The 27,777-nt window shown below is 39.8% G+C and overlaps 1 protein-coding gene across 3 annotated transcripts in view; it reads left to right on the top strand.

The window, feature by feature from the left end:
- The window catches only part of CACNA2D3 (calcium voltage-gated channel auxiliary subunit alpha2delta 3), a 1,508,837-nt gene that overhangs the window by 1,104,358 nt on the left and 376,702 nt on the right, over positions 1-27,777 (top strand). For all 3 annotated transcript variants that reach the window (XM_073592282.1, XM_073592284.1, XM_073592285.1), the window contains 7 exons: positions 2,222-2,293; positions 2,389-2,450; positions 4,754-4,821; positions 12,881-12,926; positions 13,003-13,100; positions 16,437-16,530; positions 17,797-17,892. In XM_073592282.1, coding sequence (XP_073448383.1) covers positions 2,222-2,293; positions 2,389-2,450; positions 4,754-4,821; positions 12,881-12,926; positions 13,003-13,100; positions 16,437-16,530; positions 17,797-17,892 — 536 coding nt within the window. The remainder of the gene's footprint in view (positions 1-2,221; positions 2,294-2,388; positions 2,451-4,753; positions 4,822-12,880; positions 12,927-13,002; positions 13,101-16,436; positions 16,531-17,796; positions 17,893-27,777) is intronic.

The following is a 27,777-nucleotide window of genomic DNA, read 5'->3' as shown; positions in this document are numbered from 1 at the left end:
ACAGCCTATGATCAGTCTAGTTGTCTCTGCTGATGGCAGCCGGTAATTCACTGGAAGGTAGTTAGGTGCAGCTGACAACAGGCAGATGAGGCTGCAGGCAGATAGGACAGCAGGGCGGCTGGAGGCAGGCATATTGGCTCGGGGCTTGGCTGGTGACAGACTATGGATGCACAGCAGGAAGCAGGAGCCTGAAAATGATGATCTGGACTGCATGAGCTGTAGAAGGTTGGAAGAGCTGGATGCAGGGTCAGACGAGGCGGGTCGGTAATGGATGGACAGATCAGACATAGACAGGAGCAGAAGGCAGAGGCAGAATCCTGGGACAAGCCAGGGGTCAGGGCAGGTAGCAGACAGGGATAGTCAGGAGCAAGCCTGGTCAAGATCAGAAGTCAAACACAGGAATCAGGAACACACTCACAGAAAGCTGTAGACCAAACAGCAATTAGCCAGTGCAGAAGCTCCGTTTAAATAGGCCGTTTGGCGACAGTATTAGTGACAGCTGCGTGTTCGCGAATATGCACATCTGTGCACCTCTGCCTGGCCTGTTCTCAGGCCGGCACATGCGCATACGTGTGTGACTCGGAACTGCATTTGCAGAGCCTTTCCTGACAGTTGCATTACACCTATATACAGTTTGTAAACAACTGTGAAAATAACAAAAAATTTGCCTGAGACCTCGTAACACTAAGGAGCCACATGACACTGGGGAGGGAAAATGGCTAATTGGGCCCAATTTGGACATTTTCACTTAGGGGTGTACTCACTTTTGTTGCCAGCGGTTTAGACATTAATGGCTGTGTGTTGAGTTATTTTGAGGAGACAGCAAAGTTACACTGTTATACAAGCTGTACACTCACTACTTTACATTGTAGCAAAGTGTCATTTCTTCAGTGTTGTCACATGAAGATATAATAAAATATTTACAAAATGTGAGGGGTGTACTCACTTTTGTGAGATACTGTATATATATATATGGCTGTCGTCCCAGAAGGAACCCTCTTTTAAAGATGATGTACAAGAAAGCCTGAAAACAATTTGCTGAAAACAAGCAGACTAAGGACATGGATTACAGGAACCATGTCCTGTGGTCTGATGAGACCAAGTTAAACTTATTTGGTTCAGATGGTGTCAAGCGTGTGTGGTGGCAATCAGGTGAGGAGTGCAAAGACAAGTGTGTCTTGCCTACAGTCAAGCATGGTGGTAGGAGTGTCATGGTCTGGAGCTGCATGAGTGCTGCCAGAACTGGGGAGCTACAGTTCATCGAGGGAACCATGAATGCCAACATGTACTGTGACCTACTAATGCAGAGCATGATCCCTTCCCTTCGGAGACTGGGCCGCAATGCAGTATTCCATCATGATAACTACCCCAAACACACCTCCAAGACGACCACTGCCTTGATAAATAAGCTGAGGATAAGGGTGATGGACTGGCCAAGCATGTCTCCAGACCTAAACGCTATTGAGCATCTGTGGGGCATCCTCAAACGGAAGATGGAGGAGCGCAAGGTCTCTAACATCCACTAGCTCCGTGATGTCATCATGGAGGAGTGGAAGAGGACTCCAGTGGCAACCTGTGAAGCTCTGGTAAATTCCATGCCCAAGAGGGTTAAGGCAGTGCTGGAAAATAATGGTGGCCACATAAAATATTGCCACTTTGGGCACAATTCGGACACTTTCACTTAGGGGTGTACTCACTTTTGTTGCCAGCGGTTTAGACATTCATGGCTGTATGTTGAGTTATTTTGAGGGAACAGCAAATTTACACTGTTATACAAGCTGTATACTCACTACTATATGGTTCAACTACGGTTGAGGAATCATCATGCAGCCAAATTAATGGAAGAGGAGTGGGAACTCCAGGGTTAAAAACTAAAGACAAAAACAGAGCAAGAATCTCCATAGTGTAGTAATTAGATGAACAACTTTAATATACTAAAATGCCAAATTTGCTTTCAAAAGCAGCCCCGCCAACTCCCGATCATTAGTACAAACTAAGAGCTGTCTTTGATAGCTTGGCACAGTGAGCATGCTCTCAGCATAGAAAGCTCTGCAACCCATAAATGTATGGCTTGTGGGCATTAAAGACCACCCTCTTCCCCGCCACCACACATATGCGTTACATGGGCATCAAGAGAAAGTAATGTTCTTATATGCAGTGATTTGAGAGAAATCACATTCAACTTCTCGCTATTTACTATTTTATCTTTTGATGTTTGAAGCTGAGAAATGCCATGGTGAACAGAAAGACTGGAAAGTTTTCTATGGAGGTCAAGAAGACTGTGGATAAAGGGGTGAGATTTTTCCTTTTTGTACTGTTTTTTTTTTCTAAATAGGGATAAACTTCTGAAAGTCACTTTCTTTATATATTTTTTTTTTGTATTTGAAGAAACGAGTATTGGTGATGACCAATGACTACTACTACACTGACATCAAGGGGACCCCATTTAGGTATACCACATCTGCAAATACTTATATTTTTGTGTCCGTTTTAAAAATTCACAATGAAAGAAGTTTGGGTGGGGTGAGACACTTGGAAATTACAGGGACTGATTAATAAAAACCTGAAGAAAAACAATAACAACCCATCAGAGATGTTGTTTAATATTTCTATTAAATATAAGGCACAACATGATAACTTGCTGTGGGTAGCAATTTTAATTTTTGTTTGCTTCTTCAGTTCTTATTCATTAGCCCTGTGGTGTATAGTCAGGAAAATAGTCTGTTGTTAATGCACTATATCAGCTTTTGGCTACCATGCTTCCAATGTATGCTAAAAACTTAGGAATGTCATACAAAAGCACTTCAAAATTTTGTTTCCTTTTAACATTGTATTTTAAAATTAATGCAATTTTATAAAAGAAAACTTTTGATCATTCTAGAAGTAATTTCCATCCTGCTCCTTCAAATTTCCTTGTCACTGTGGTCAAAAACAAATGTCAATTTGACCCAATAATGATTAGTGGACAAATATTATTACAATGGAAACAAATTACTATTGTTTAGTAGACATGTGCACACTGAAATATTTCGGAATTTCGTTTTCGTCCGAAAAATAAATTTATTTAGTTACTCCCGAAATTCGTTTTTATTTCGTTTTTCGTTAAAAATTGCATTCGTCCGAAAATCCAAATTAAGGTTGAATCTGTCATTGAAGGCTTATGGTGTCTGTCGAATGTTCAAAGAAGATTTGACGGAGCAGCTAAACTGTACAACGCCGTATAGTTTAGCTGCTCCGTCGAATCTTCTTAGAACTTTCAACAGACACCATAAGCCAAAGTATGTGTGTACTTAGTTCTAGCTATTTTACTGCTCCTCCTCTTTGGTTACAATCAGCCAATAACATTCATCATCATCATTATTTTTATTTATCTTTTCTCCCTTATGTCAAATCTTTTCTCTTTATGTCGAATCTTTTCTCCCCTACGTCAAATCTTTTCTCTCTATGTAGAATAATCTTGGACTAATAGAGTTAAGGTTAGGCACATTCGACCACAGGTTTGATGGACACAGATTGTTATTGTCATCATCATGTCGAATCTCCTATCTATATTGAACTGTTGTAGCAACGAAAACGAAAATAAAGCATTTGTTTATGTCGGATCTTTCGTTTTTCGGATTCTGAACTTTGGTTATCGTTTGTTAAAACGATAACGAAAATACCTGAAATACCTGAAATCGGACGAAAACGAATGCACATGTCTATTGTATAGCTGGCTTTATTATTTTAAGTGGTTGTAAACCATTACATATACCTAGTGAAGGGACTATTCTCAGGTGATACACAGATGAAACAAATCCTCCTACATAAGTTGTATCTGCCTGCCTGCAGTCTTCTCTTCTCTACATCTGTTCAAAGTCCAGAATTGATATTCTTGTCTGAGAATTCAGAAAAAAGGGGGTGAAGAGCTGTAGTTACACTCTGCAGAGTTCAGGGAGAAGAACTCTGAGAGCTAATTGGAGGGAAGAGACACCCCCCCCCTTCACACAGCGCACAGGAACAGAGCTGAGACTGTAAACCAGCTGGAGGTCTCTCCCTTGTCACCATTTTTCTCATGGTGTCAGGAAAATTTTAAAAAAGTGATTCATGCAGATAACAGAGAAATGGAGCAGCAGACAGAAGTGACACTTAATGCTTTTAATTGCGACAAGTACACACTATAAAGGGATGTGCTTTGTTCATATCTCATGCTTGAGGTTTACAACCACTTTAGGCAAAATCCTTGAATCAGAAAGTGCTTGCAAAGATTGGGCCATTTATGGCTTTCCAATGGGAGGACTCTTATTAGTACACAAAACGTTTTTCCAACTTGTTGAAATATTTGTATACAAGTGGGTTCTAAACATTTTGTTTTTTTAAGGAGACAGGGGATGAGTTTTTCACCAACTGGTTTCCACCGGCAGAGTGTAGCGAGCCCCCCTGCTTTCACAGTAGAGTGTGTGAGGAAGGACAAATGTGTTATCTCCCACCACCACTCTGGAATATATAGAACACTTGCCTATTTTTGGGTAGGGACCGCAGTTCGCATTGATCAGTACGTTTAGTGGTGCAAGATCTTTATGCATTTGCACCAGAGATAACTTAGTATACATATGTATAATATATTTACAGAATGTAGTGATTTTTTGTACTTTTTTTCTTGCACGAAATTATAAATGAACCTGATCAGCTAAGCAGAAATACATTATGTGACTTAGTAGAAACAAGACAAACAAGTATCTTATTTTGCACAACCTGTTCTTTTATTTTTCAGCCTAGGAGTCGTTCTGTCTAGAGGGCATGGCAAATATTTCTTCAGGGGAAATGTGTCTATAGAGGATGGTGAGATGATTTTTATTCATGTTTTAAATAGCTTTTGTCATGGATCCTTTTTATTAGAGCTGCAAGCATCTCATATTTGTCTTTATATATTTAATGCGTAAAGACCAACTTCACTTTTAATTATCCTTCCACCACCACCCTGACTGACAGCCACTTACTTAAATACTTAAGCTGGCCATACTTGGATCGAAATTCAGCCAGTTCAGCAGGATGTAGCCGGATTGCCAATTGACTTCTGTTCAACCACCCTGTTGGATAAAAGCTGCTCAATCAGCACTGCAGACAATAGGCTTCAGCACTGATCTGTGCATTCTGACAGTGGGGAAGTCTCCTTGCTGTCAGAATACAATAGCACAGTGGGGAGGATTCCCCCATCCACTCTAAAGATCTTCAGTGTGCAGGCCTGCCTGACACTGAAAGGCCTTGGCAGAAAGACGTCTCAACTGTGTCTACTTCCCAGTGTGCATTACTGTCCCTCACCACTTTCAGTTCTATGTCTGGGGCCGTACTTTTCTGGAGGACCTTTCTGCCAGGACATTTTTTTGCAAGTAAAAATTTACAGTAATATATTTAGGTAGGTTACATAGTTACATAGTGGGTGAGGTGGAAAAAAGATACAAGTGCATCAATCCAACCTATGTGTGTGACTGCTGATTTGGGCAGTTTTAAGTATTTAAAGGTCAGCTTCATTTAAAGCGAAGTTAACACTTACGTTATAGAGGGCGCATGTGCAGCAGAAGGCGAGATAGAAAGTAATAGCTTTAGCGTGAAAAATTCTTCTGGCACGGCCGTTGTCATGTGTGGTAGACATGTGCAATTCATTTCGTTCCGAATTCGTTTTTTAACGTAATTCGGCAAATTCATTAGTTCGGAAATATCAGAATTAACGAAAACCCATTTAACAAATTTTTCCAAATATTCGAAAATTTGTAAATTCGTACATTCATAAATTCGTACATTTGTAAATGCGTACAATCGTAAATTTGTACACTCGTAAATTCGTACATTCGTAAATTAGTAAATTTGTAAATTAGTAAATTAGTGAATTCGTAAATTTGTAAATTCGGAAATTCTGAAATAATAATTAACTAATAATAACTTAACTATTACTAACTATTAAATTATATATAGGTATTGTAATTTCCTTTCAAATTTGGCTGTTAGTGAATGTAACACATACAAATTTATCTGAAGTTACGAATTATCCGTAATAACGAATGCCGTATCCAAATGAATGGAACGTAATGAATTAATAATAATAAATAACAATAATAATAATAAAAACTTTTTACTATTATTATTTATTATTAATTTGTTCTGTTCCATATGTTTAGATGCAGCATTCATTATTTCGGATGATTCGTAACTTCGGATAAATTTGTATTTGTTACGCTCACTAACAGACAAATTTGAAAGGAAATTACAATACCTATAATTTAATAGTTAGTTACTATTTCAGATTTTCGAATTTTCGGATTTTTGGATTTTCAAATTTACGAATGTGCGAATGTACGAATTTACGAATGTACGAAATTACGAATTTACGAATTGTGATCATAACGAATGACCCAAAATGAAACGAAAAACGAACAATTTTTTTGGCAGTGCACATGTCTAATGTGTGGCACCACTTTGCTTTGGTGCTGGATTACAAATGAATACTGGGAGTTCTAAGGGCAGCATGGTAATGTAAACTTCAATTTATTGACACCTAAGGAAATGTGTTATGTTAAGAAAGTTGGTGCAAAGGAAAGGGGGTGACGGTGGGATTTTGATGGTGCATTTCAAGATGCACTTACCCTTTAAGTGATATTAAAGGCAGATTGTTTTTAAAATAACAAAAATATCATTTTTTGACATTGTTTTGCACAGAACAACCCAGATCCTCCTATTTTTGGGTTCCCCTCCAGTGCTCCTGGCCCCACCTTCCTGCGGAGTGCCCCCATAGGAAGTAGCTTGCTATGGGGGGCACCTGAGCCGGCTCGCTCCCGAGCTGCTACTCTGTGTGTCCATTCAATCACAAAGTGTGGCTCGGCCCTGCCCCCGCTCTCTCCTCATTGACTCACTGGCTGTGATTGACAATAGTGGGAGCCAATGGCTCCCGCTGCTTTTGCAGTGAATGAAGAGATAGAGATCCAGGAGAGCTGTTGCTCTCGTGCACATTGCTGGATTGAGATGGGGCTCAGGTAGGTGTTAGGGGGGTCTGGGGGGGCTGCTGCACTCAGAAGGTTTTTTACCTTCATGCAATGAATGTATTAAGGTAAAAAACCTTACAACCACTTTAATACCAAAAGTTGTATTGCAGGGATGTTGATGAGTATACTGCTTGGGATACAGATACTCACTAGAAGGAGACCCTACTATGTTGTGTGTAAAAGTAATAAAATTAAAATATTAATAAGAAGAATTTCTTTCTAATTCAGACTATGACATGCCAGCTGTCATAAACTTTTATTTAAAGTATATCTAAAGCCAAGACTTTAATTTGGATAAAGTAGTTGATGGTTAAAATGCATCTAACCCCAAAAACAAAGTGCAATATACATTACTTACCAGTCCTTAGATGTGGTAGCTGCATTTGTTTCCTTATTTAACTTTTTTTCCTATAGTTTTACCCAGTAATTCTGTGAATAATAAACTTCCTGCCATTGTACCCATAAAGGCAGCCATGGTTGCCACCTAGTCTGGACTACAAACATGTCTGCCTTTGTATCTATTACACAATAATTGATGAGTTTAGCAGTAGACGTTTTTGCTTTCTGTCCAGCTCACGTAAGACGATAAAGGCACCGGCAAGATCAACATGTGTTTACAGTACTTTTGTGTAACCCATCTCCGGACTGGTAAACAGCAATGTATTATATTTATTTCTTGGGCTTAGTAATCCTTTAGAAACCCCCTGTAATTTATTTTATTTTGCTGTGTGCGTTCCACTGGGAAGATTTTTCTTTATTTTCTGTCTTGGAGCTCAAAGGGAAATGGGAGAAATGTTTCTGGCATAAAGGAAAGCCCCTGTTAGACAGCTGTAACCCAAACAAATGTCATCATTAGAACATTAAAAATAGTCATTAGGACAAATTGAGAGCAGTGGGGACAAGGCAAGCAATTTCCTTTCCCTTTCCCTTTACTTTTCCCTTCCCTTCCCTTCCTTTCCTTTGCCCCATCTATACAAATTATATGTTTCCTAATCAGAATTCTTAGACAAATGTGCAAGGTGATTTTCAGCTAATGCATACCAATAGCCTAACTGACCACAGTAAGAGGTCCATTTATAAAGCAGTGAATGTGATTTTCACCAGACACATGCAACTGGAAAATTCACTGGCAGTGAATGTTTGGTGACTGTCAGGTGCTTTATAAATATGCTCCCAACAGTCTTATGCCTGGGTATCTTGTTGAGTGATTATTTTAGCTATGGTCATAGACAGGCAATTTTGGGGGCAGTTAACTAAAATTGCAACATTTTAAACTACTGTGGTTAATATTTAGATCCTGGAACACACATACTGTAGATAAAGATCTCCTTTCCTGGAGTACATTTTAGAACATGTAGTATCATACCTTTTCTGATACAAACCATTCCTCAAACCTGAGCAGCTTCTGGGAAACTATTTACCACAACATGACAGCTGACCAGTCCTCAGTAAGAGTTTAATCCCTCCACTCAGCCATTCTATTTCTTCCCAGTTTAGCTCACTATTTAACAATGACTCATTATTCCTTTAGAAGTGCAGCCAGAATGTATGCATTACTCCTGTGGAATCACATAGTTATTGCCTCTTGAATTGACTGCAGTCTGTTGCAGTGTAAATTACATATTGTTCCACATGCAGTCAATGCTGTATCCTGGCATAGGCCCAGACCTAGGGTGGCACTTTGCAGGGGGGCAGCAAAAAAGCTGCCCCCCCAGCACGAAAAAAACAGCCTCCTCCTGGATCCCACATGAAAAGAGTCCCCACTGGCTTACACGCTACACTTTTAGTGTACTTTTTTCGCTCATGGTTTGGTTTATGCAACCTGCTGTTTTGTCTTAGGTTTTTCTCTATAGGAACATCTTTGTGCCAGTTACTCCTGTTTTATTTAGCAAAATGTATTGCAATTAAACATACACAGGTTAAAGATCTTTCAGTCTGTGTGTTGACATATTTTGGGGTTATTTTTGGCCTGATCGAGTCCTAATTCTTTGACTATGAACCCGGTTTGTGAATTTTACACGACCACCATCAAATGGAACATTAGTTGGGCCGGTCCCCATCCCCAATGTTCCTCCTGGGATAAGTGGCACCGACAGCCAAGGGTGGTACCTGTGTGGTCAGATCACCACTGTATGTCCAATAATCCACAAATATGGATTTAGCCCAACCCTATCTGCTGGCCCAATGTTATGTAATTTAGGGGTATTTTAACAGGTGAATATGAGCACTTCCAACACAACCAAGTGCATTTGTTATCACTTAGCACTGGCATTTGTTCTGACATCAGTTTGAGATGTTTCAGTGATCATTCAGAATCCACTGACAGGTGCACTTGACCTCCTTCTGACCTGCATTTACCTGTGCTTCATGAAGAGTTTGCCTTCCAATAGACTGGAGGGTGAGCTTTAGGAGGAAAAGGTGGGGCCTAAAGAGGAAGGAGTCTGATTTACAGATGGCAGGGTGGGTCTTAAGCAGGAAGGGATGTGGCCTTGACAGGAAGGGGTGTACCATATTTAAATTAGGGGGTGCACAAGTTTAGTCACGCCTAGGGCAGCACAAAACCTAAATATACCACTGCATGCAGTAGTATTTCATTAGGATGGTGCCCTAATTGAAGGACCACGAACTGAAGCAATGTAAAATAGGTCTTCTAAAGGAGAGCTCTGGAACCCATGTGAGAAACAGCCTGTCTTTGCCAACTACACATGATTTGAATTGTAGGATGAGAGGTGCATAAAAGCAGATGTCACAGATCTGAAGGCCCCCAGGATTTGCAAAAGCATTTCTACATTAATAAAAGGAAAAAAAATTCAGGCATCCAAAAGTAGGATGTGGGGGGATGCTTGAATTCATAAACCACATTTGATGTCTTTGTTAGGACACCTGAAGCATGAAGTTTATTCTAACCCAAATGTTTGAGATTGTATCTTTTAGAACACATTGCATTGTCTGTGTACTTTATTTGTGGGTCTTAACAGCTGTCAGATTAGTTCCAGCATATTGTTTAGTAAATTCTTCGCCTGTAAGAAATTTGTCAAGTGCTCCCCAGAACTTGGTATATATATCTTTATAGGAATGCCATGGAAACATCTGCCAACAATAAGACAACGAAAGTCTGTCTTCTCTGTTTCAAATCTCTCCTGAAGTCTGTCTCTGCAATATTTAACATTTTTTTTTTAAGAGAGAGATAGAGGTTATAGGGAAAAATTAAAAGAAAATCAGATTTTTAATTCCCCTGTAGCTACAATTCAAGTTTTATCTTGTCTGGTGATGATATCCTAATTTCCAGTATTGTGATTCTTCATAACTCAAACTGTGAGATTGTGTCAGTTTCTGCAGGAATGTTAGCCAATAGCCATCATGGGTAAACAGTCCTCTGATTATGGGTACCTAAAGTGACACTAAACAACATTCTTACTTAAGAAAAAACATAGTCCATACACATCCACTACTTAATGGCCCTGTAATCTATTTTTCATTAAATTGTTTCTTACTGCATATTCTGCCTCCTTGTAACATCCTCTGTGAGCACCTAAATGTTAGTTGTGGTCTATATACACTACAAATCCCATAGTCCATCTCAGAAGTGAACAAGAGAAGGTGGCTACATCCCTACATACAGTGGGGTGATTTACTAAAACTGGAGAGTGCAAGATCTGGTGCAGCTGTGCATGGCAGCCAATCAGCTTCTAACTTCAGCTTGTGCAATTAGGCTTTGACAGAAAAACCTGGAAGCTGGTTGGTTTCTACGCAGAGCTGCACCAGATGTTGCGCACTCCAGTTTTAGAAAAACGACCCCAGTGAGACCATGGAGAACAAAAGTAGGTACCCTCTAACAGAAAGTCAGATCACAGCAGGAAAAGAAATTTGGACATTTGAGGAAGTTGAGAGTATTTTTTGAGTTAAGAATACATACTTGAATAGAATGTTTTCATTTTAAATGAGAATTTAGAAATGCTTACATGTTTAATAAAAAAAGTTTTCCTACCCTGCTGCATAGCTCTTGAACCACACATGTGTAGAGCCATTGGTTCATAACTCATACTGAGAGAATCACTCATTTTAAAGCGGAACTTTTACCCCACCACAACCCCCCATGTATACCTTAAACCCTATATATATATATATATATATATATATATATATATATATATATATATATATATATATATATATATATATATATATATATATATATATATAAATATATATATATATATATATATATATATATAGATATATATACATTTTATCTTGAAGTCGTATAGCTGATCTGTCAATTCAATATTCCAGTCGCACACGTTCCCGGACAAATGGCAAAAACATTAATGAGTGCTGTAACGATTACCAGTTGGGTTCTGGAAGCATCAAACAGAAGTACATCTTCGCCAGCACACCATGGATCAGCAAACAGACATGTCCAAAAAAAGGTTTTTAATCGAAAACGGTCACATCACAAAAAAGGTGCTAACTTCTTTGTGATGTGACCGTTTTCGATTAAAAACCTTTTTTTGGACATGTCTGTTTGCTGATCCATGGTGTGCTGGCGAAGATGTACTTCTGTATAGCTAATCTGGTCACATGAATATCATGAACTGGGATTTATTGGTCAATTCCTCCCATGTATAATCTGCTGTACACGGGCAAACACTCAGGTGAACATTAGGCTAGGGCACTGCTGCAGTTTACTATTACTTAATACTTTTACCCTGTGGGGCTGAACTAAAAGCAAATAGGCTGTTTACTTTATGAGGGAACTTTCGCTTAGCTTAGTGAATGGGGCGAAAACAGCATTTTTTGCTTGCACATTATTGGATGATGGAAGTCAGCAAAGCTTCACCTCACAGGTCTTGTGGGGGCTCCCTCGGGCCACCTGCCAGCTCCCAGGAATTCCTGTACACAAAGGCAGCCATCCATCTCACAAGGCACAGCTGTAGCTTGTGAGTTGCAGTGTATTTATTCCATCTTTTTGCTGGACTATGGAGTTTGTTCTGTGGGTTTAGTTCATTAAAATTCTTATTTTTTTAAACTTCCTGGCATGTCAGGTTTATATACCGGATCAGCGCTTCCTCCTTTGTTTTGTTTGATCTCTCATCTGGTCTCATGAGATTGGGAGCCATTAACCCTTCTTAACCATTCTTATCCACCTGACTGGACACTTCCATGCACTGGGACTTTTGTTGGTTTTTAAGGCAGAGTCAAACAGTGCAGATTAGCAACTAGCGGGCAGATCAGGTTCAGACAGCAGGCTGGAGAGTGGTCAGGAGACAGGCCAGAGTCGGTAACAGCAGAGCAGATGAGCAAAAGGAGCAGGCAGAAGTGTAATCCAGGGACAAGCCAGGGGTAAGTTCAGGCAGTGTTCAGGCAGAATCAGAGGCAGGATCAAGTTGGCAACAGAGGAACAACCGGAACGGAAAACAGGAACACAGGGAACGTAATAGACCAAACAGCACTGACACACTGCACTAGTGCAGTTTAAATAGCCCTTCCGGTGCCAATGAATGCTTGCGCATTTACATGCGCACGAGCACACTTTCAGGCACAAGCACACACACCCTACCTGGCCATGGGCACGCTTCCTCAGACTAATTTGTCTGTGTACATGAATGTTCCTTTCCTGAAAACCTCATTCACTGAGCTAAAGGTAATTACACTTGCAAAATGAAGAGCACATTTGACTTTAGTAAACCCATATGTTTTCTGATGATTTTTACCCTGACTGTAGTTCTGTGTCAGTGTTTATTCCGCTGCAGTTGAAATACCATTATATTTATTAAGTCAGCTACAACATACAATACAGTAGGTTTCAATATACAGAATAAACTGGTAAGATAATACTGTGATCTTCTGATTTCTGCTCCTAGGATTACATGATCTAGAACACCCCGATGTTTCCTTGGCTGATGAGTGGTGAGTATTAGAAGTGTTCTAATTGTTGACAGTTCTGTTGTGTGTTCAGTGGACTAACAGCTTTTTTTCTTTAAAGGACATATTGCAACACAGATCTGCATCCAGAGCACCGTCACCTCACTCAGTTAAAAGCAATAAAAAAATACCTCACAGGAAAAGAGCCATCCTTGCAATGTAAGTAGAACCCTAAATACTTTTCAATGGCTCTGGGGTCCCCTTTAAGACTAGAGTCAGGCTGGCATAGATAAATATGGAATCAAATACAGGACTGTCTTGGTTGTAAGTATGTAGCATATTGGTTTGGACATTCCAGGGTGTGGAAAATTTCATTAACCTAATAGGATTCCATTAGAAATACATATTTTGGGGTCCTTAAACAATGCCATAATGTAATTTGGGGTCTTACAGCAGAGCACACTGACAAGGTCAGTATGCACAGAGGAATCTCATTGCCTATGGGGCACACTCTAACCTATGCTATGTGTTTCCATGCAACTTAGAAAGAGGTACAGATGCTTCTTTTGACTCCATAAACTTCAATAAGAATACTTGAAAATGCATGAAAAATGCATAAAAGAACACTAAAATGAAAATGCAAAAGCACAAGTATGAAACTATATCCTAGCTGAATAATATAACTGCACATCTTTGAAGAATACAAAACAGCACTTAATGTTATACTAAGAACAGGTTCACATCCGTCCATGTGCACTTTTGGCCATTTTTGGTATGCATTTTTTGATGTCCATTGTAGCACATTGACACACGTTTTTGCACTGGGATTTTGATAAGTTAATATGCATTTTTATGTGTCACACATTTTTGGTTTGGCCAATGAGAATGTCAGTTGAAAGTTCTTGTATATCGGCTGACGTAGGGGTAGAACTACCATGCACAGAAACTATCAGTTTGTTTTCTCATTTTGGCTTTGCTACTGCCCATCAACTTCAATTTGCTTTAGTTTAGCATATATGGATTTGGTCCTTTATGGCAGTATGTAGAACATTTGCTTTAATTTGATAATGATTAATGCTTAGGAGAGAGGACACTCTTTTTATGCTGCAGTAGATTTTCAGTTTTTGTATATAGTGGAAATGATTGTGTAAAATTAAGCTTTTAAAAATATGTCAATATGAAATACTAGATATAAATATCTTATATTTATTTTATTCAGCTCTATTGTCCTTTTCTTATGTTTAGTAGGATGGTCTTGGCTGCTTTGTTGAAAATAGCTTGTTTACAAAGTTGAATAAGGTAAACTTAAATGCAGCAGAGTTAAATGAGTCTGAACATTGACTCCTACCTCCATCTCCATGCCTGCTCTGTTCACATGGGTTGTTTGGAGATTACATTATCGCAGAGACAGTCACAAAGTAAGCAGCTACTGCTGGGCTCTCTTTTTAGCAAACCCACAAACCACCAGTCTACCTTGTATTAAATGTCTATATGTGAAAAAAATATTTTATACATAACATAACAATTATAATAAACATCATTTGGAAAATTTAAAAACGAAATTAAAATTATGTTGACCTCAAGCCATTGGTCTTGAAAGATTTTGGCCTTGACTAAAAAGAATAAAGAATAAAAAATCCATAAACTCCAATTTACTGTATGCTGCATGTCTTATTATTTATTGTTTAGTATTTTTTACTATTAATATTTCTTTTATTTCACTGTGAGATATAGACAGTAGAAGCATGTGTCAAGAATGGCTGTTTGAGTTTGTAGTGATATCATTAGTTCCCAGTGGATTTATGGGGGATTCTAATAACTACTTGTTGTATGTGTCTACAATTTGTCTGTTTATACTATATGCAATATGTTTTCTGTAGTTATCAAAGATTCATACCACAGCTGACAGCCTTTTTTTGGCTTTTTGTTATTAAAGCCTATAGTGCTGTTTTTTCATGTGTTGCAGATTCCAAGCAAGAAGCAGTGCTCAGTGGCTGCTTTTTTAGGTACACCTGCTTATGAATACAAATAGTCAAATAGCGAGTCATATGGCTGCAATTCCTAAAGTATGCAGACATGGTCAAAAACCATTGGAGTTTTTTGAAACATTTGAATGGGGAGGATGTGTAATCTGGTTGAGTTTGACTGATGATTGTTGGTGCCGGATGTGGTGGTTGCAGCATCTTAAAAGCTGTCAACCTCAGGGGATTTTCATTTGCTACAGTCACAAGTCCAATGTATAAAGACAAAGGTGCCAAAAGCATCCAACTTAGTGGCAGTTTATAATAGAGGTCGGAAAAGAATGGCCATACGGTACTTGTTCATGCTAACATGACCAAAGTCTTTGCTCAGATAATCGCTCTTTACTGAAGTGATGTTCGGAAGGGTGCAACACCATCGCCTTGTTCATTGAGTGCAAAGTTACATTGTCTCTGCAAAGGGCATCTCCTGACTCCCCGTATGCCCTTGCTCCCCAGTAGCCAGTGCCGAAATTTGCTGTGTTGGTGAACTGGCAAAGTGGTTACATCATTCCCCCAGTCAAGTTTCAGTGATGTGTAACAAAATGTATATTGAAGGACCACATCACTGCTAAAGGGTCCAGATCCAAAAGAGGTCGGAGGGACAATCGAAGGAGTATACAACATAATTCAGAGGTCCAAAACCACCCCTTGATTATGGCTTGAGATTGAAAACAATGTAAATGGACTATAAGTAAACTGGACCTTTATTAGTATTTCTTCCAGTGTGATCATATGAAGTCTTGTTAGTCTTGTTAGTAGCTGGCTTGGCTGCCACACCAGCTGGTCTAGTTCACTTCTAACATTGTCTATTTTTTTTTTCTTGTAGCCCTGACCTCTATTGGAATAAAGTAATATCTGGACTTTTTCAGCTGTGGTATGGGACTTCAGTTTACATTTATGTTAGATTATATGACAAGTCAAGGACACCGTGGGGGTACCAATAAGATAACCTTAAGGGTCCAGTGCTATTTTTGCACTTTAACTATGGAAGCTGCTGGGGAGTGAAGATAAGGTGAGTATATGGGTGTTGGGTGATGCCCTTTTAGAGACACTGTCACTTTGCCCTACATGACAAGGTGACAGTGTCTCTTTAGCATCACATCATATAAAATCTTGAAGAGGATGGAATATAGCAAAAGAACATTCTGAATTCCACTCCGATTAGCCAAGAATAGTTAAAGTTAGGCCACAGCGGTGCGGGAACACCAAAATCTGATCATTTTTAGTTGGAAAAATGTTTCCTGGTTTGACTAATCTCAATTGCAGTACTAACATGCAGATTGCGGTGTCAGAATCTGAGAGGGAAAGGAGGTTCTTAGCCTGCATGGTGGCTGATAAATCTGCAGGAACTACAATTTGCTATTAGATCACCATTAAACATAATCCCTAAGGAACATTTCAGGACTTTGTAAATTCCATAACGGTATTCCATAAAGGCAAACACACACGCTTAACTGATGATAGATGTGTACCAAATAAAGTATATATACAATGGGTATATTACAGATTCTCATAATATATCATTCTGACGCAGGTGACAAAGAGCTAATACAAGAGGTTCTGTTTGATGCTGTGGTCAGCGCTCCATTGGAGGCTTATTGGACCAGCCTTGCACTGAACAAATCAGAGTGAGTATATGTCCTTATCAAGGATAAAATACACCCAGTCATTAGAAATGCAGTTGTTGTTCAGACATTTAGATGTGTCCGACTCTTCGTGACCTCATGGACCATAGCGTGCCAGGCTTTTCTGTCCTCAACTGGCTCCCAGAGCTTGCTTAACTTCCTGTTCATTGTTCTGAGGATGCTATCTATCCATCTTGTTTTCTGTTGTCCTCTTCTCCTTTTTCCTTCCATGCAGTACTGATACTTAAAAGAACTCATGAAAAACTGAGATAGTTGTCTTAATGTGGGTTAGTGTTTTAATCAATGACTTTAACTTTGACTATTTAACTTTTTAACTCCTTTTCTTGCAATAAAAGATGTTGTATTTGTGCCTACTGCTTCCATTACTTCATGTTGACTGACAGTGGCGTTTGGATAAAAGGCCTACTCACGCTAATGTGATTGGTTAATGTGTTAAAATGCACATAACCATAGTGAACATTAATGCGCAATCAGCATTGTGGTGCCATTCACTTTGAATGCCACCCCAATGCTACTTGGCAGCAAACCTCAATTTATGTTTCCATGCACCACAACGCACAGTGGAAAGCATCCGTGTGTTGTGGTGAAAAATAAAAGGGTCAGCTTCTGGTACGAAAAAAAAAAACCCTTGCAGTGAAATTCTCATTAAGTCTAAGGGGCTGCAGAACAGGTTGTATTACTCATCTGACTCCCTGATCCAGGATCCCGTGATCCATGCTCACAGCTACAGTCACACTCCTGGCTCCACCACATACAATATGGGGTTAATAGCCCTGTACTGTATATGATGACACCAAGGCTCCTCCCCAAGACTAGAGCTTTGCTGGGAGAGAAGAACAGCACCAAAGCCTGCCACACCAAGGAGCCAGGTAATCCAAGGCATAGTCTGAATGGGCTCAAAAGAAAATAGTCGTAGAAGCTCCTATTGCATCTTAGGAGAAGACAAAGCAAAATTCCAGAAAAAATAGACACATTTGTAAATAATATTTATTGTTTTTCTTATTTCATGTTAATTGTGCAGACTTTTGAAGTGTCTACTATGTCCAGTGGGCATGTTGAAATGAAGGAAACTGTAGACATAACTGTGTCTCAAGACTTTTTGAGTCGATGCACTTTGATAATTGTTACAGCAGCTATTTATGCTAGCTGTTTGCCAGAGAGTGAATTTGATTTATATGGTTTCGTATGTTTGGCTCACTTCCTGCAATGTCCAGTAGATTTTAATCTTATATTCATATTTATATTCAGAAATTCAGACAAAGACGTGGAGATTGCTTTCCTTGGTACACGCACTGGACTGACCCGTGTGAATCTGTTTGTGGGCCCAGAGCAGCTAACTTACAAGTAAGCAGCATGTAGTGCCTGGATCTCAAATTCCTATTTGCTAAAAGTGTGTATATTGCCCTTGATGTATACTTGTGATAATATTTCTGTTGCGGTTTTCATTTATCCATATCAGGATATTGCATAGGTGCTTCCGGTGAAGGGTACTGTAAATGTTAAAATGGTTGTAAAGGCTCAAGATTTTTTACCTTCATGCAAGCTTGGCATGTCTGAGCTTTTAATTAAGAAAAACTTGTTCAGAGAGAAATTTCAAAGATGACATCACTGATCTCGTTCTCAAAATGCTATTTGCCTGGTTCTGGTGTCAAACGTTTTTGTGTATTTACCCAGAAGAACCAGCAAAGTCAGAGTAAGGTTGAAGCGCCTCATTTTGCAGGCTTGTTCTTGGCCATTTACTCAGATGTTACTGAAGACAGTGGATCAGCATGACAGCCAGCTTTTTTAGAAGGATAGGTTATATATTTCCGCAGTATGGACTTCCTTTAGGCCGGCTTCACACTAACGTTGCAATGCACCACAATACATGGCAAAACATTATGGTGCATTGTGGTGCTTTGGAAGCTCATTCTTATAAATTGTGGAAAAAAGAAAAGGAAAAAAAAAAAGTGCTGTCTTAAAGTGATACATAATAGCTGCCAGCACAACAGAAATCTGTGAATATGTAAACAAATGGGAAAGTGGTAAAGTACAGCGCTAAAAGTGAAGGTGAAAGTGAGATTTCCCTGACGGGATCAAACTAGTAACAAACCATTACTGATGTGCATAAACCATGATAAAATACATACAATATTAACAGTGCACATATATATTAGAATGAAAGTCCCTAAAGTGACTCCAATATATAAAGTGACTTGCGAGATAAATCTGTGAACTAGTTGTCTGTTGATAATCCACCACAAAAAGGAAAGAGGCTTACCAGACAAGTTGAACCCAACTAGGCATACGCCTGATGAGTCAACAGAGCTTGTGGTGTAACACACCCAGGGAAGAAAATCAGCATACACGGTTTCCGATGTAGTCCAATCAGGCAGGGGTCCATCACAATGTATAACATCAATGGGTATCCACCAAGGGAACAGTGACCAAAGATCAAGAACGGATCCTCCCAGTATTATATATGGTAAAAGGAAAAGAATTGGGCCACATAGTGTGATTCCATTTACATAAAAGGCATTTTATTGAAATAAGTAAAATGGTCACTCACATTTGAGAAGGCATTAAAAGGCATGTAAGTAAAATCAAATATCGCAGTGGCATCAGCAGAGTCCGTCCCGACCGATTTTGTCTCAATAAGACATCATCTGTCATCATCACCCCAATTAGAGGGCAGTGCTATATACAAAGTAGAACCCTTTCTCAAGTTCAAACGTATTTACATTTGAATTTGAGAAATGGTGGGGATGCCAGAAAATGTTGTTCCTATACCTTTTTGTTCATTGTGTTGTATAAGGATATATCTGAATTAACATTTTCCATTACTACATTGTGCTCTCAGTCCCCTCTTGATTTTGACATACATATTATATATTAATACAATTATTTTAGATAAAAAATATTACTAGCTAAAAAAAAATTAAAAACGTATTGTTTCTCTATAACAATAGAAGAAAATAGAAAAAAAAGGACAGGCACTCAAATTTTTAGCTATTATATTTTCTATTACATTCTAGTGAGTGGCAGCAAACATCTGTCTGGTTCATATGAAAGAAATCTCCCCATTTTTACCCCTTGTATAGATTTACTATAAATTAGTTTATATATACAGCCATTTTTGACCATGAAATATGGTCTAAAAAATTGTGTCACATTGCAGATTTGCTAAAACCTTAGATTCAGCCACCTAAATTCAAGACCTGATGTCTTAAACATAAGTGCCAAACTAGATTGCTTTAGGGCTTTCATTTGCTGTGCACCCCAGTTGTGCATTTCTCCCTAACCATTGTTTCCAGTGCCAATTTCATTCTTTTTTTTTAAATGTTCTTAAGCTTAAAATGAAATGCTGCTTATTTAGCTTAACCTTGAGATCAGAAAACAGCAGTTTTGTGTTAAGTTGTTTGTAGAAGTGGTTGTGATACTTTGAATACAGTGTGTTATGCCGTATTACTCCAGCTTAGTGTAATTTTTCCATCTGCTACAAGTTATTGCCCATTTTCTTTAAGATGGAGAAAAGTTGTTCTGAATACATCATAATAAATAAAATAAATTACTATACTTTTGAAGCATAACTGTACTTTCATCATTTTATCAGCTCTGAGCCAGCTTTAAGTTTAAAGTCTAAGTTAAGTTTTTTTTTTTTAATCAGCAGAGGGGATGGTACTTACATTTAATGAGAAGTGTCCCTTGTGCTGGCGGCTGTTGTCTTCATTGAAATCCAAAGTCCCCTGCCCTCCTCCCCCCATACCCCTGCAGTGGTAATCTTCCAGTGCTGTGGGAGGAAATACAGTCACTGGACTTGTCACAATCACTTATCACTTGTCAAGAGTGCCAACTATGCCCATCCTAGAAATGCTTACTTTCAATGTTTTTCCATTCGAAAAGTTGTTTTTTTATTCACTTGCAATGTGCCTCCAAACTTTCTTTAACATTTAACAAGTCAATCCTCTTGCACAACCCCCTTCCTTCTTGCATATCCTTGCCCTCTTCTCTTCTGGGAGTGTCTGATTGCTGTCTGTACTGGCCCAGCTCCTCTGTCAGGTGGTCCTAAACTGGGTGCATTTGCCACATTCAAAGGAGAGGAGGGATCTGCAATGCAACATTGGTCCCAAACAATCTGTGCATTGAGTGTCGATATTTCATGATATTCGAGGTGTGATTACATAGTTACATAGCTCGAAAGGTTGAAAAAAGATACCAGTCCATCCTGTTCAACCTGCGTGTGTGTGCTTGAGTTTGTCACTACTAGTTTCTATATGCCTGTATACCGTGTTCGCTAAAAACACATCTAAAAGGTTTTTAAATGTATCTATGCTCCAAACTCACACAAGTAACTCTGGAAGGGAGTTCTACATCCCTACTGCTCTAACAGTAAAGATCCTCTTATCCAATTAAAGATTGAACCACCTCTTGTCCACTTCATTGTATGGCCACGTGTCTTCTTTAAAGATCTAAGAATAAATAGCTTTCTCCCAATGCCAGAGTCACCATTTACAGTTTTGTATGTGGCGATCATATCTCCTCTTAGGTGCCTCTTTTGCAGGGAAAATAAGGCTACTTTCAGACTGGGGCATTGGGGGCGTCGGCGGTAAAGCGCAGCTACTTTTAGCGCCGCTTTACCATCACTTTTGTGGCCCTTTTCAGCTGCTGGCGGGGTGCTTTTAACCCCCACTAGCGGGCGAAAAAGGGTTAAAACCGCCAGTGAAGTGACGCTGCAGCGGCGCATTGCCGGCGGTTCAATGGGCAGGAGGCGCTTTAGGAGCGGTGTATCCACCGCTCCTACAGCGCTGCAAGGATGCGGTTTGCAGGACTTTTTTTTTTGGCGTCCTGCCAGCCCACCACTCCAGTGTGGAAGGCCTTGGGCTTTCACACTGAAGTGACAGGACAGGCTCTTTACAGGCACTATGCAGGCGCTATTTTTAGCGCTATAGCGACTGTAAAGCGCCTCAGTGTGAAAGCAGCCTAAATGTAATGTTTGTAGTCGTTTCTCATAAATTAGCTCCTCCAACCCTCTTATTAGTTGTGTTGCTCTTCTTTGAACTCTCTACAGTTCAAGATCATCTTTGTTCAGGATTGGTGACCAAAACTGGACGGCATACTCAAAATGTGGTTCATATTGATTTTGTTCCTGCTGGGTAGGAAGTTTATAACTTAAAAACTTTTTCTGAGCTGGTAAAATACATACAATTATAGTAGGACAATGTTACCTTTTGTACATTTGTTCTAAAAGGCATCCCCTGAGTGTAGCCTACTTGGAAAATTACTAATCTTCATCCTTAATCCAACAATCTTCTCTGTGCAGCCTTTCCCTTAAAGCACAGCCAAAGGTACAGTTGTCCTTCAAGTGCTTCAGGGATACTGTACATTAGGGCACATTTATATCTGTTTATCTGTTTACATTTATATCTAATTTCCTTTTTGTAGTGCTTTTTACATTTGAATACTTAAACTGGAACTGCAGCCAAGATCTTTTGTTTTGGCTAGAGTGTGGTAGGGTTAGAACCTATATCAGGTTCTTTGGTTATATACAGTATTGCAGTGGTTCTCAACCCTGTCCTCAAGTTCCCCCAACAGGCCATGTTTGCAGGTTTTCCTTTAACTTGTACAGGTGCTTTAAATCAATGGCTTGGTATTTTGGACAGCTATTTTATCTAAGAGATATTCCTAAAACATGGCCTGTTGGGGGTTCTTGAGGACAGGGTTGGGAACTACTGGTGTATTGGGTAGATATACCTTCTCTTTCTTTCTAGTCATAGGAAATAAGGGGAAATCTCTTCAAGGCGGATACAAACATTATTAAAAACAGACATCAGGGTGGGTAAGTGTTAGAACCTTTGTCAGGTTTTTATTGTTGTCTGTTTCTTAGCTAGGTGACCTCATTTGCTGTATGTCCTTTGGAATGTGAAGTCGGAGGAAATTTCTGCATGAAAACCTGAAAGAGGTTCTAAAACTTCACCGTTCAAAAGAGTTTTGCCATGAGTTCCACTTTAAAGTAAATCTTTTAAAAACATTGGTATTAAAACAGAACATTGGATGAAAAAAATCCTGTGAATGGTTCTAGACTGCTTATAGAATAAATTTAATTTGACAAGTCCTATGACAGAAACTCAGACAACATAAATGATATATAATGTTTTCTAAGTGGGTTTATCCAACCATTGAGGTACCAAACACCATAAAACAAAATACCAAAGGTTTTTTTTTTTCACTCTAATTAAAAAATAAGTTGTTTCTGTAGAACACCCTATTCTTCTTTGAAGGTAGACAGTAACAGGGATTTTCACATATACCAGTTGTCCATAATTGGGTGATAATGGTCTGTTATGCTACTACTGTGTAAGATTCATTCTCCTTAGTAATGGTTCACCTTATACAAGACTTCTATGAACTGTTCTCAAAAATGTATCTCTGTATAAAAGAAATCTTTATAAAACTCTTAACACAATCAGGACTAAGAGTACAAACCCTTTTAAAACAGTTTTATGGGCTTTCGGTTCCTGCACCGCATGGAGTGGTGGTGAGTCTGTACTGCTCACACTAAGCCCTTAGAAAACCAGCCTAGAAAACAAACATAGGAGCTCCAATACCAACGATCCGGCATAGCCTCAAGCGCCCACATGGATCGCTTTGTTGAGCACTCCCACTTCCAACCTCATACCCTAGCCCGGATGCTCTGCAACAGAGAGCAGAGCTCAGACACAAATATGGCGGACGCCATGAGTCCTGCTAGCGAGGAAATTATCAGCTCTCATCCTTCAGCTCCCTCAGTCACAGTGGAGGATTCTTCCTAGCTCTACATAACTGTGGCTGTAGTGGCTCTCCTCACACCCGCAAATAATAAGGCAGTCGATAAAGCTGTTACATAGGGCATTGCACAGATGCATAAGAAGATGGGGGCACAGTCCAAAAGTCTGCAGATAGCTGAACAAAAGATGTATTCCATTGAAGAAGAGCTGCAACAGCCTGCTAGCTCTCTTCAAAACTATGATACAGTTTGCCATATGTTCCAAGACAAGCTAGATAATCTGAAAAATCTTTCCAGATGAAACAATTTGCGCATCGTTGGACTTCCATGAATCATAAAAGTCTAGCAGGCTGAAAGCTTTATGCTCCACAAAAATTCCGGCAGTACTGGGGATGGACACACACTGCACGGTAGAATGTGCACATAAGTTTAGTAGACCAACAGAAAATCGGAACTCGTCTTGACCAATCATAACCTGCTATTTGAACTACGCGGATAAACAGATGGTTCTACAATGCTACAGGCAACAATGTGCCGTTCAAGTTAATGGTTACAAGCTATGGTCACAATGGTCACAAGCTATTAATATTTGCAGACTACTCCCTGGAAGTGTCACGCAAACACAAAGCCTTTTCCCAGAAAAGCTCCACTGCTTCATAATCACATCAAATCTCTCTTGTACCATCCAGTTAGTAGATAGCTTTGAGCTTGGTTGTAAGGTCTCCATATGTTTACAGTTGACATCCTACACTGTCCAACTTACTAATACTTACTAGGGATGGGCTATCTGTTCGAGTCGAACATTGGCTGTTCGCCCGTTCACCGAACAGCGAACAATTTGGGGTGTTCGCGGCAAATTCGAAAAGCCGCGGAACACCCTTTAAAATCCTATGGTGCTAATTTTAAAGGTTAATATGCAAGTTATTGTCATAAAAAGTGTTTGGGGACCTGGGTCCTGCCCCAGGGGACATGTATCAATGCAAAAAAAAGTTTTAAAAACGTCCCTTTTTTCGGGAGCAGTGATTTTAATAGTGCTTAAAGTGAAACAATAAAAGTGAAATATTCCTTTAAATTTTGTACCTGGGGGGAGTCTATAGTATGCCTGTAAAGTAGCGCACGTTTCTGTGTTTATAACAGTCCGAGAGCAAAATGACATTTCTAAAGGAAAAAAAGTCATTTAAAAGTGCTAGTGCTGGTGTCGGCTATTAATGAATTGTCGGCCCCGACAATACACAAAAAGTCATTGAAAATCATTGAAAAATAAAAAAAAATGCATGGGGGTCCCCCAAAATTCCATTACCAGGCCCTTCAGGTCTGGTATGGATATTAAGGGGAACTCTGCACCAAAATTTTAAAACAATGGCGTAGGGTTCCCCCCCAAAAATCCATATGGAAGGGTATGGTATGGGTTTTAAGGGGAACTCCACGCCAAATTTTTTTAAAAAATGGCGTGGGGTTCCCCCAAAAATCCACACCAGACCCTTATCCGAGCACGCAACCTGGCAGGCCGCAGGAAAAGAGGGGGGGACGAGAGCGCCCCCCCCGAACCATACCAAGCCACATGCCCTCAACATGGGGAGGATGTCCCCATGTTGATGGGGACAAGGGCCTCATCCCCACAACCCTTGCCCGGTGGTTGTGGGGGTCTGCGGGTGGGGGGCTTATCGGAATCTGGAAGCCCACTTTAACAAAGGGGACACCCAGATCCCGCCCCCCCATGTGAATTGGTAAGGGGTACATTGTACCCCTACCATTTCACAAAAAGAAAGTGTCAATATGTTAAAAAACCACAGAAGACGCTTTGGACAAGTCCTTTATTAAAAATAAAAAATAAAAAAGAGATTCCAGCGATGTAATCCAATAAATCCATGCTCCTACTCCAGCGATGTAATCCAATTCTTGATCTCCAGCGATGGCTGATCTCCAGCGACTCCAGCGAGAAACACGCACAGGATCCTGCCTCCACCGGAGGCACCCAACCAATGATGCGGCGGTAGCTTGACAGCTCTTATGTAGCTGAGGGCGGGGCCACCCGTCATGTGACCCCATTCCCCTCTGACAAGGGGAAACGCCGGGGTTTCCCAGTGACATGTACAGGTGATGCTGCCCCCCTCTGATGCAACGCAGGATTTCATCAGCCTGCCTTTTTAGATACTGTCTGGATAGGCTGTCTCAATCTTCTGTTTACACATATATTATGACCAGCTTTATCTTTTTATTTGTATTTTTTTTTTTTGTTAGACTTAGTGCATGATTAGTTTACTTAGGCCCCTTTCACACTGGGGCGGTGGGGGTGTCGGCGGTAAAACGGCGCTATTTTTAGCGCCGATTTATCGCCGTTTTTGCGGCAGTATTTGGCCGCTAGCGGTGCGGTTTTAACCCCCGCTGACGACCGAAAAAGGGTTAAAACTGCTCGCATAGCGCTGTTACAGCCGCGGTATAGCCGTGGTATAGCCACGCTGCCCCATTGATTTCAATGGGCAGGAGCGGTTTAGGAGCGGTGAATACACCGTTCCTTCACCGCTCCAAAGATGCTGTTTGCAGGAGTTTTTTTTCTCTCCTGCCAGCGCACCACTTCAGCCCGAGGGCTTTCACACTGGAGAAACAGCAGCGGCAGTTTTAGGTCGGTTTGCAGGCGCTATTTTTAGCGCAATAACGCCTGCAAACCGCCCCAGTATGAAAGGGGCCTTAGGAGTCCTTCAAGCCTCTAGTTAGTTTTCTCCTCCTGTTTCTTGCAAGAAAACTCACTTATACACTGGTGCGAATACATAGACATATTTCCATGTTATGCGTATATATTTTTTTGCTACTCTATCTCCTACTGCTTGGTTTTCTTATTACTCTGTATCTTCATGGTCGATTAGACCAGGTTAATGTGGGATGATGTCTCTATTGAATGCTTGTATGGTATGAAAACTTTAATAAACATATTTTTAAAAATAAAACAGTTTGGTATATGTGCTTGAACTAAAATCACACGTATACCATGGTACCTTAAAAGGTCCAGGTGCCTAATGTTTTTAATATTTCAAATAATACATCCCTTAGAATACCTCCAATGGCAACACCTACTCATATCCTAATTATGAATATATTACCTCTCACTGAAGTAATTATTTAGACATTAAATGGTATATTTGTGGTTTTAGTTCAAGCATAAAAAAAACTGTTTGAAAAAGGTTTGCACTCCTAGTATTGATTTTTAAGGGACAGTTCACACCAAAACATGCGTGATTTTGTGTGTTCCGGGTAAGCGTGTTTTTTGACAGCCCATTTATTTCAATAACCCACCAAATGCATAGGAAGTAAGACAGGCTTGACTCTTAAAAACGTTCTGCACAAAACCGCATGATACTGTGGTGGTAAGTAGTTTGGTGGTTGCAATGAACATGCATTTGTGAAATTAGTTTGGAGTGCCATTAACAATAAATGGCACCTGCGCTCATGTAACAGTGGCAGCATGTTCCATTGTGGTGCAAGTTCTCACACCCAACTGGGTTCTAATGCCCTGTACACACGATAGGATTTTCCTACTACAAAATCCATGGGATTTTTTCCGACGGATGTTGGCTTAAACTTGTCTTGCATACACACGGTCACACAAAGTTGGTCGGAAATTCCGAATGTCAAGAACGCGGTGACGTACAACACGTACGACGAGCCGAAAAAAATGAAATTTAATAGCCAGTGCTGCTCTTCTGCTTGATTCCGAGCATGCGTGGCACTTTGTGTGTCGGATTTGTGTACACACGATCGGAATTTCTGACAACAGATTTTGTTGTCGGAAAATTTTATAGCAAGCATTCAAACTTTGTGTGTCGGAAATTCCGATGGAAAATGTGTGATGGAGCCTACACACGGTCGGAATTTCCGACAACAAGGTCCTATCACACATTTTCCATCGGAAAATCCTATCGTGTGTACAGGGCATAAGCGTTTATGAGGAATTTTTGTATACAGAGATAAATATTTAAAGATCTGTATAAGGTTTGTTATTGATTTTTACCAGGGACTCTGGACCAAAAAGAAGAGATTGATCTGGATTCTAGTTATTTAAAGAAGTTAAAGAATATCCAAATCCAAGAACAAAAATGTAATGTATTGCAGCTTACCAGTCCTTAGATGTGGTGGCTGCATTAGTTTTCATTTTTCAGCACGTATAAAAAATACATGTTGATCTTCCCAGATATAGTGGGGTTAATTTACTAAAGGCAAATAGACTGTTCACTTTGCAAAGTGCAGTTGCACTCTTCAAGAGCAGTTGCTCCAGAGCTTATTAAATCAGGGGAAGCACTGCTGACTTCCATCATCCAGTCATGTACAAACAAAAATGCTGTTTTCTTTCATTTTCCTTGCACCTGATTGGGTGTTCTTTGCAAAGTGAAGCTTTAGCTCATTTACTAAGCTCTGGAGCAACTGCACTTATAGTGTGCAACTGCACTTTGCAAAGTGCACAGTCAATTTGCCTTTAGTAAGTCAACCCAAAT

This window comes from Aquarana catesbeiana, linkage group LG07, assembly GCF_042186555.1.
Source record: "Aquarana catesbeiana isolate 2022-GZ linkage group LG07, ASM4218655v1, whole genome shotgun sequence".
In the NCBI taxonomy this organism is placed as follows: Eukaryota; Metazoa; Chordata; class Amphibia; order Anura; family Ranidae; genus Aquarana; species Aquarana catesbeiana.
The sequence above is the reverse complement of the archived record's forward strand: the minus strand, read 5'-3'. Positions and strand labels throughout refer to the sequence as shown.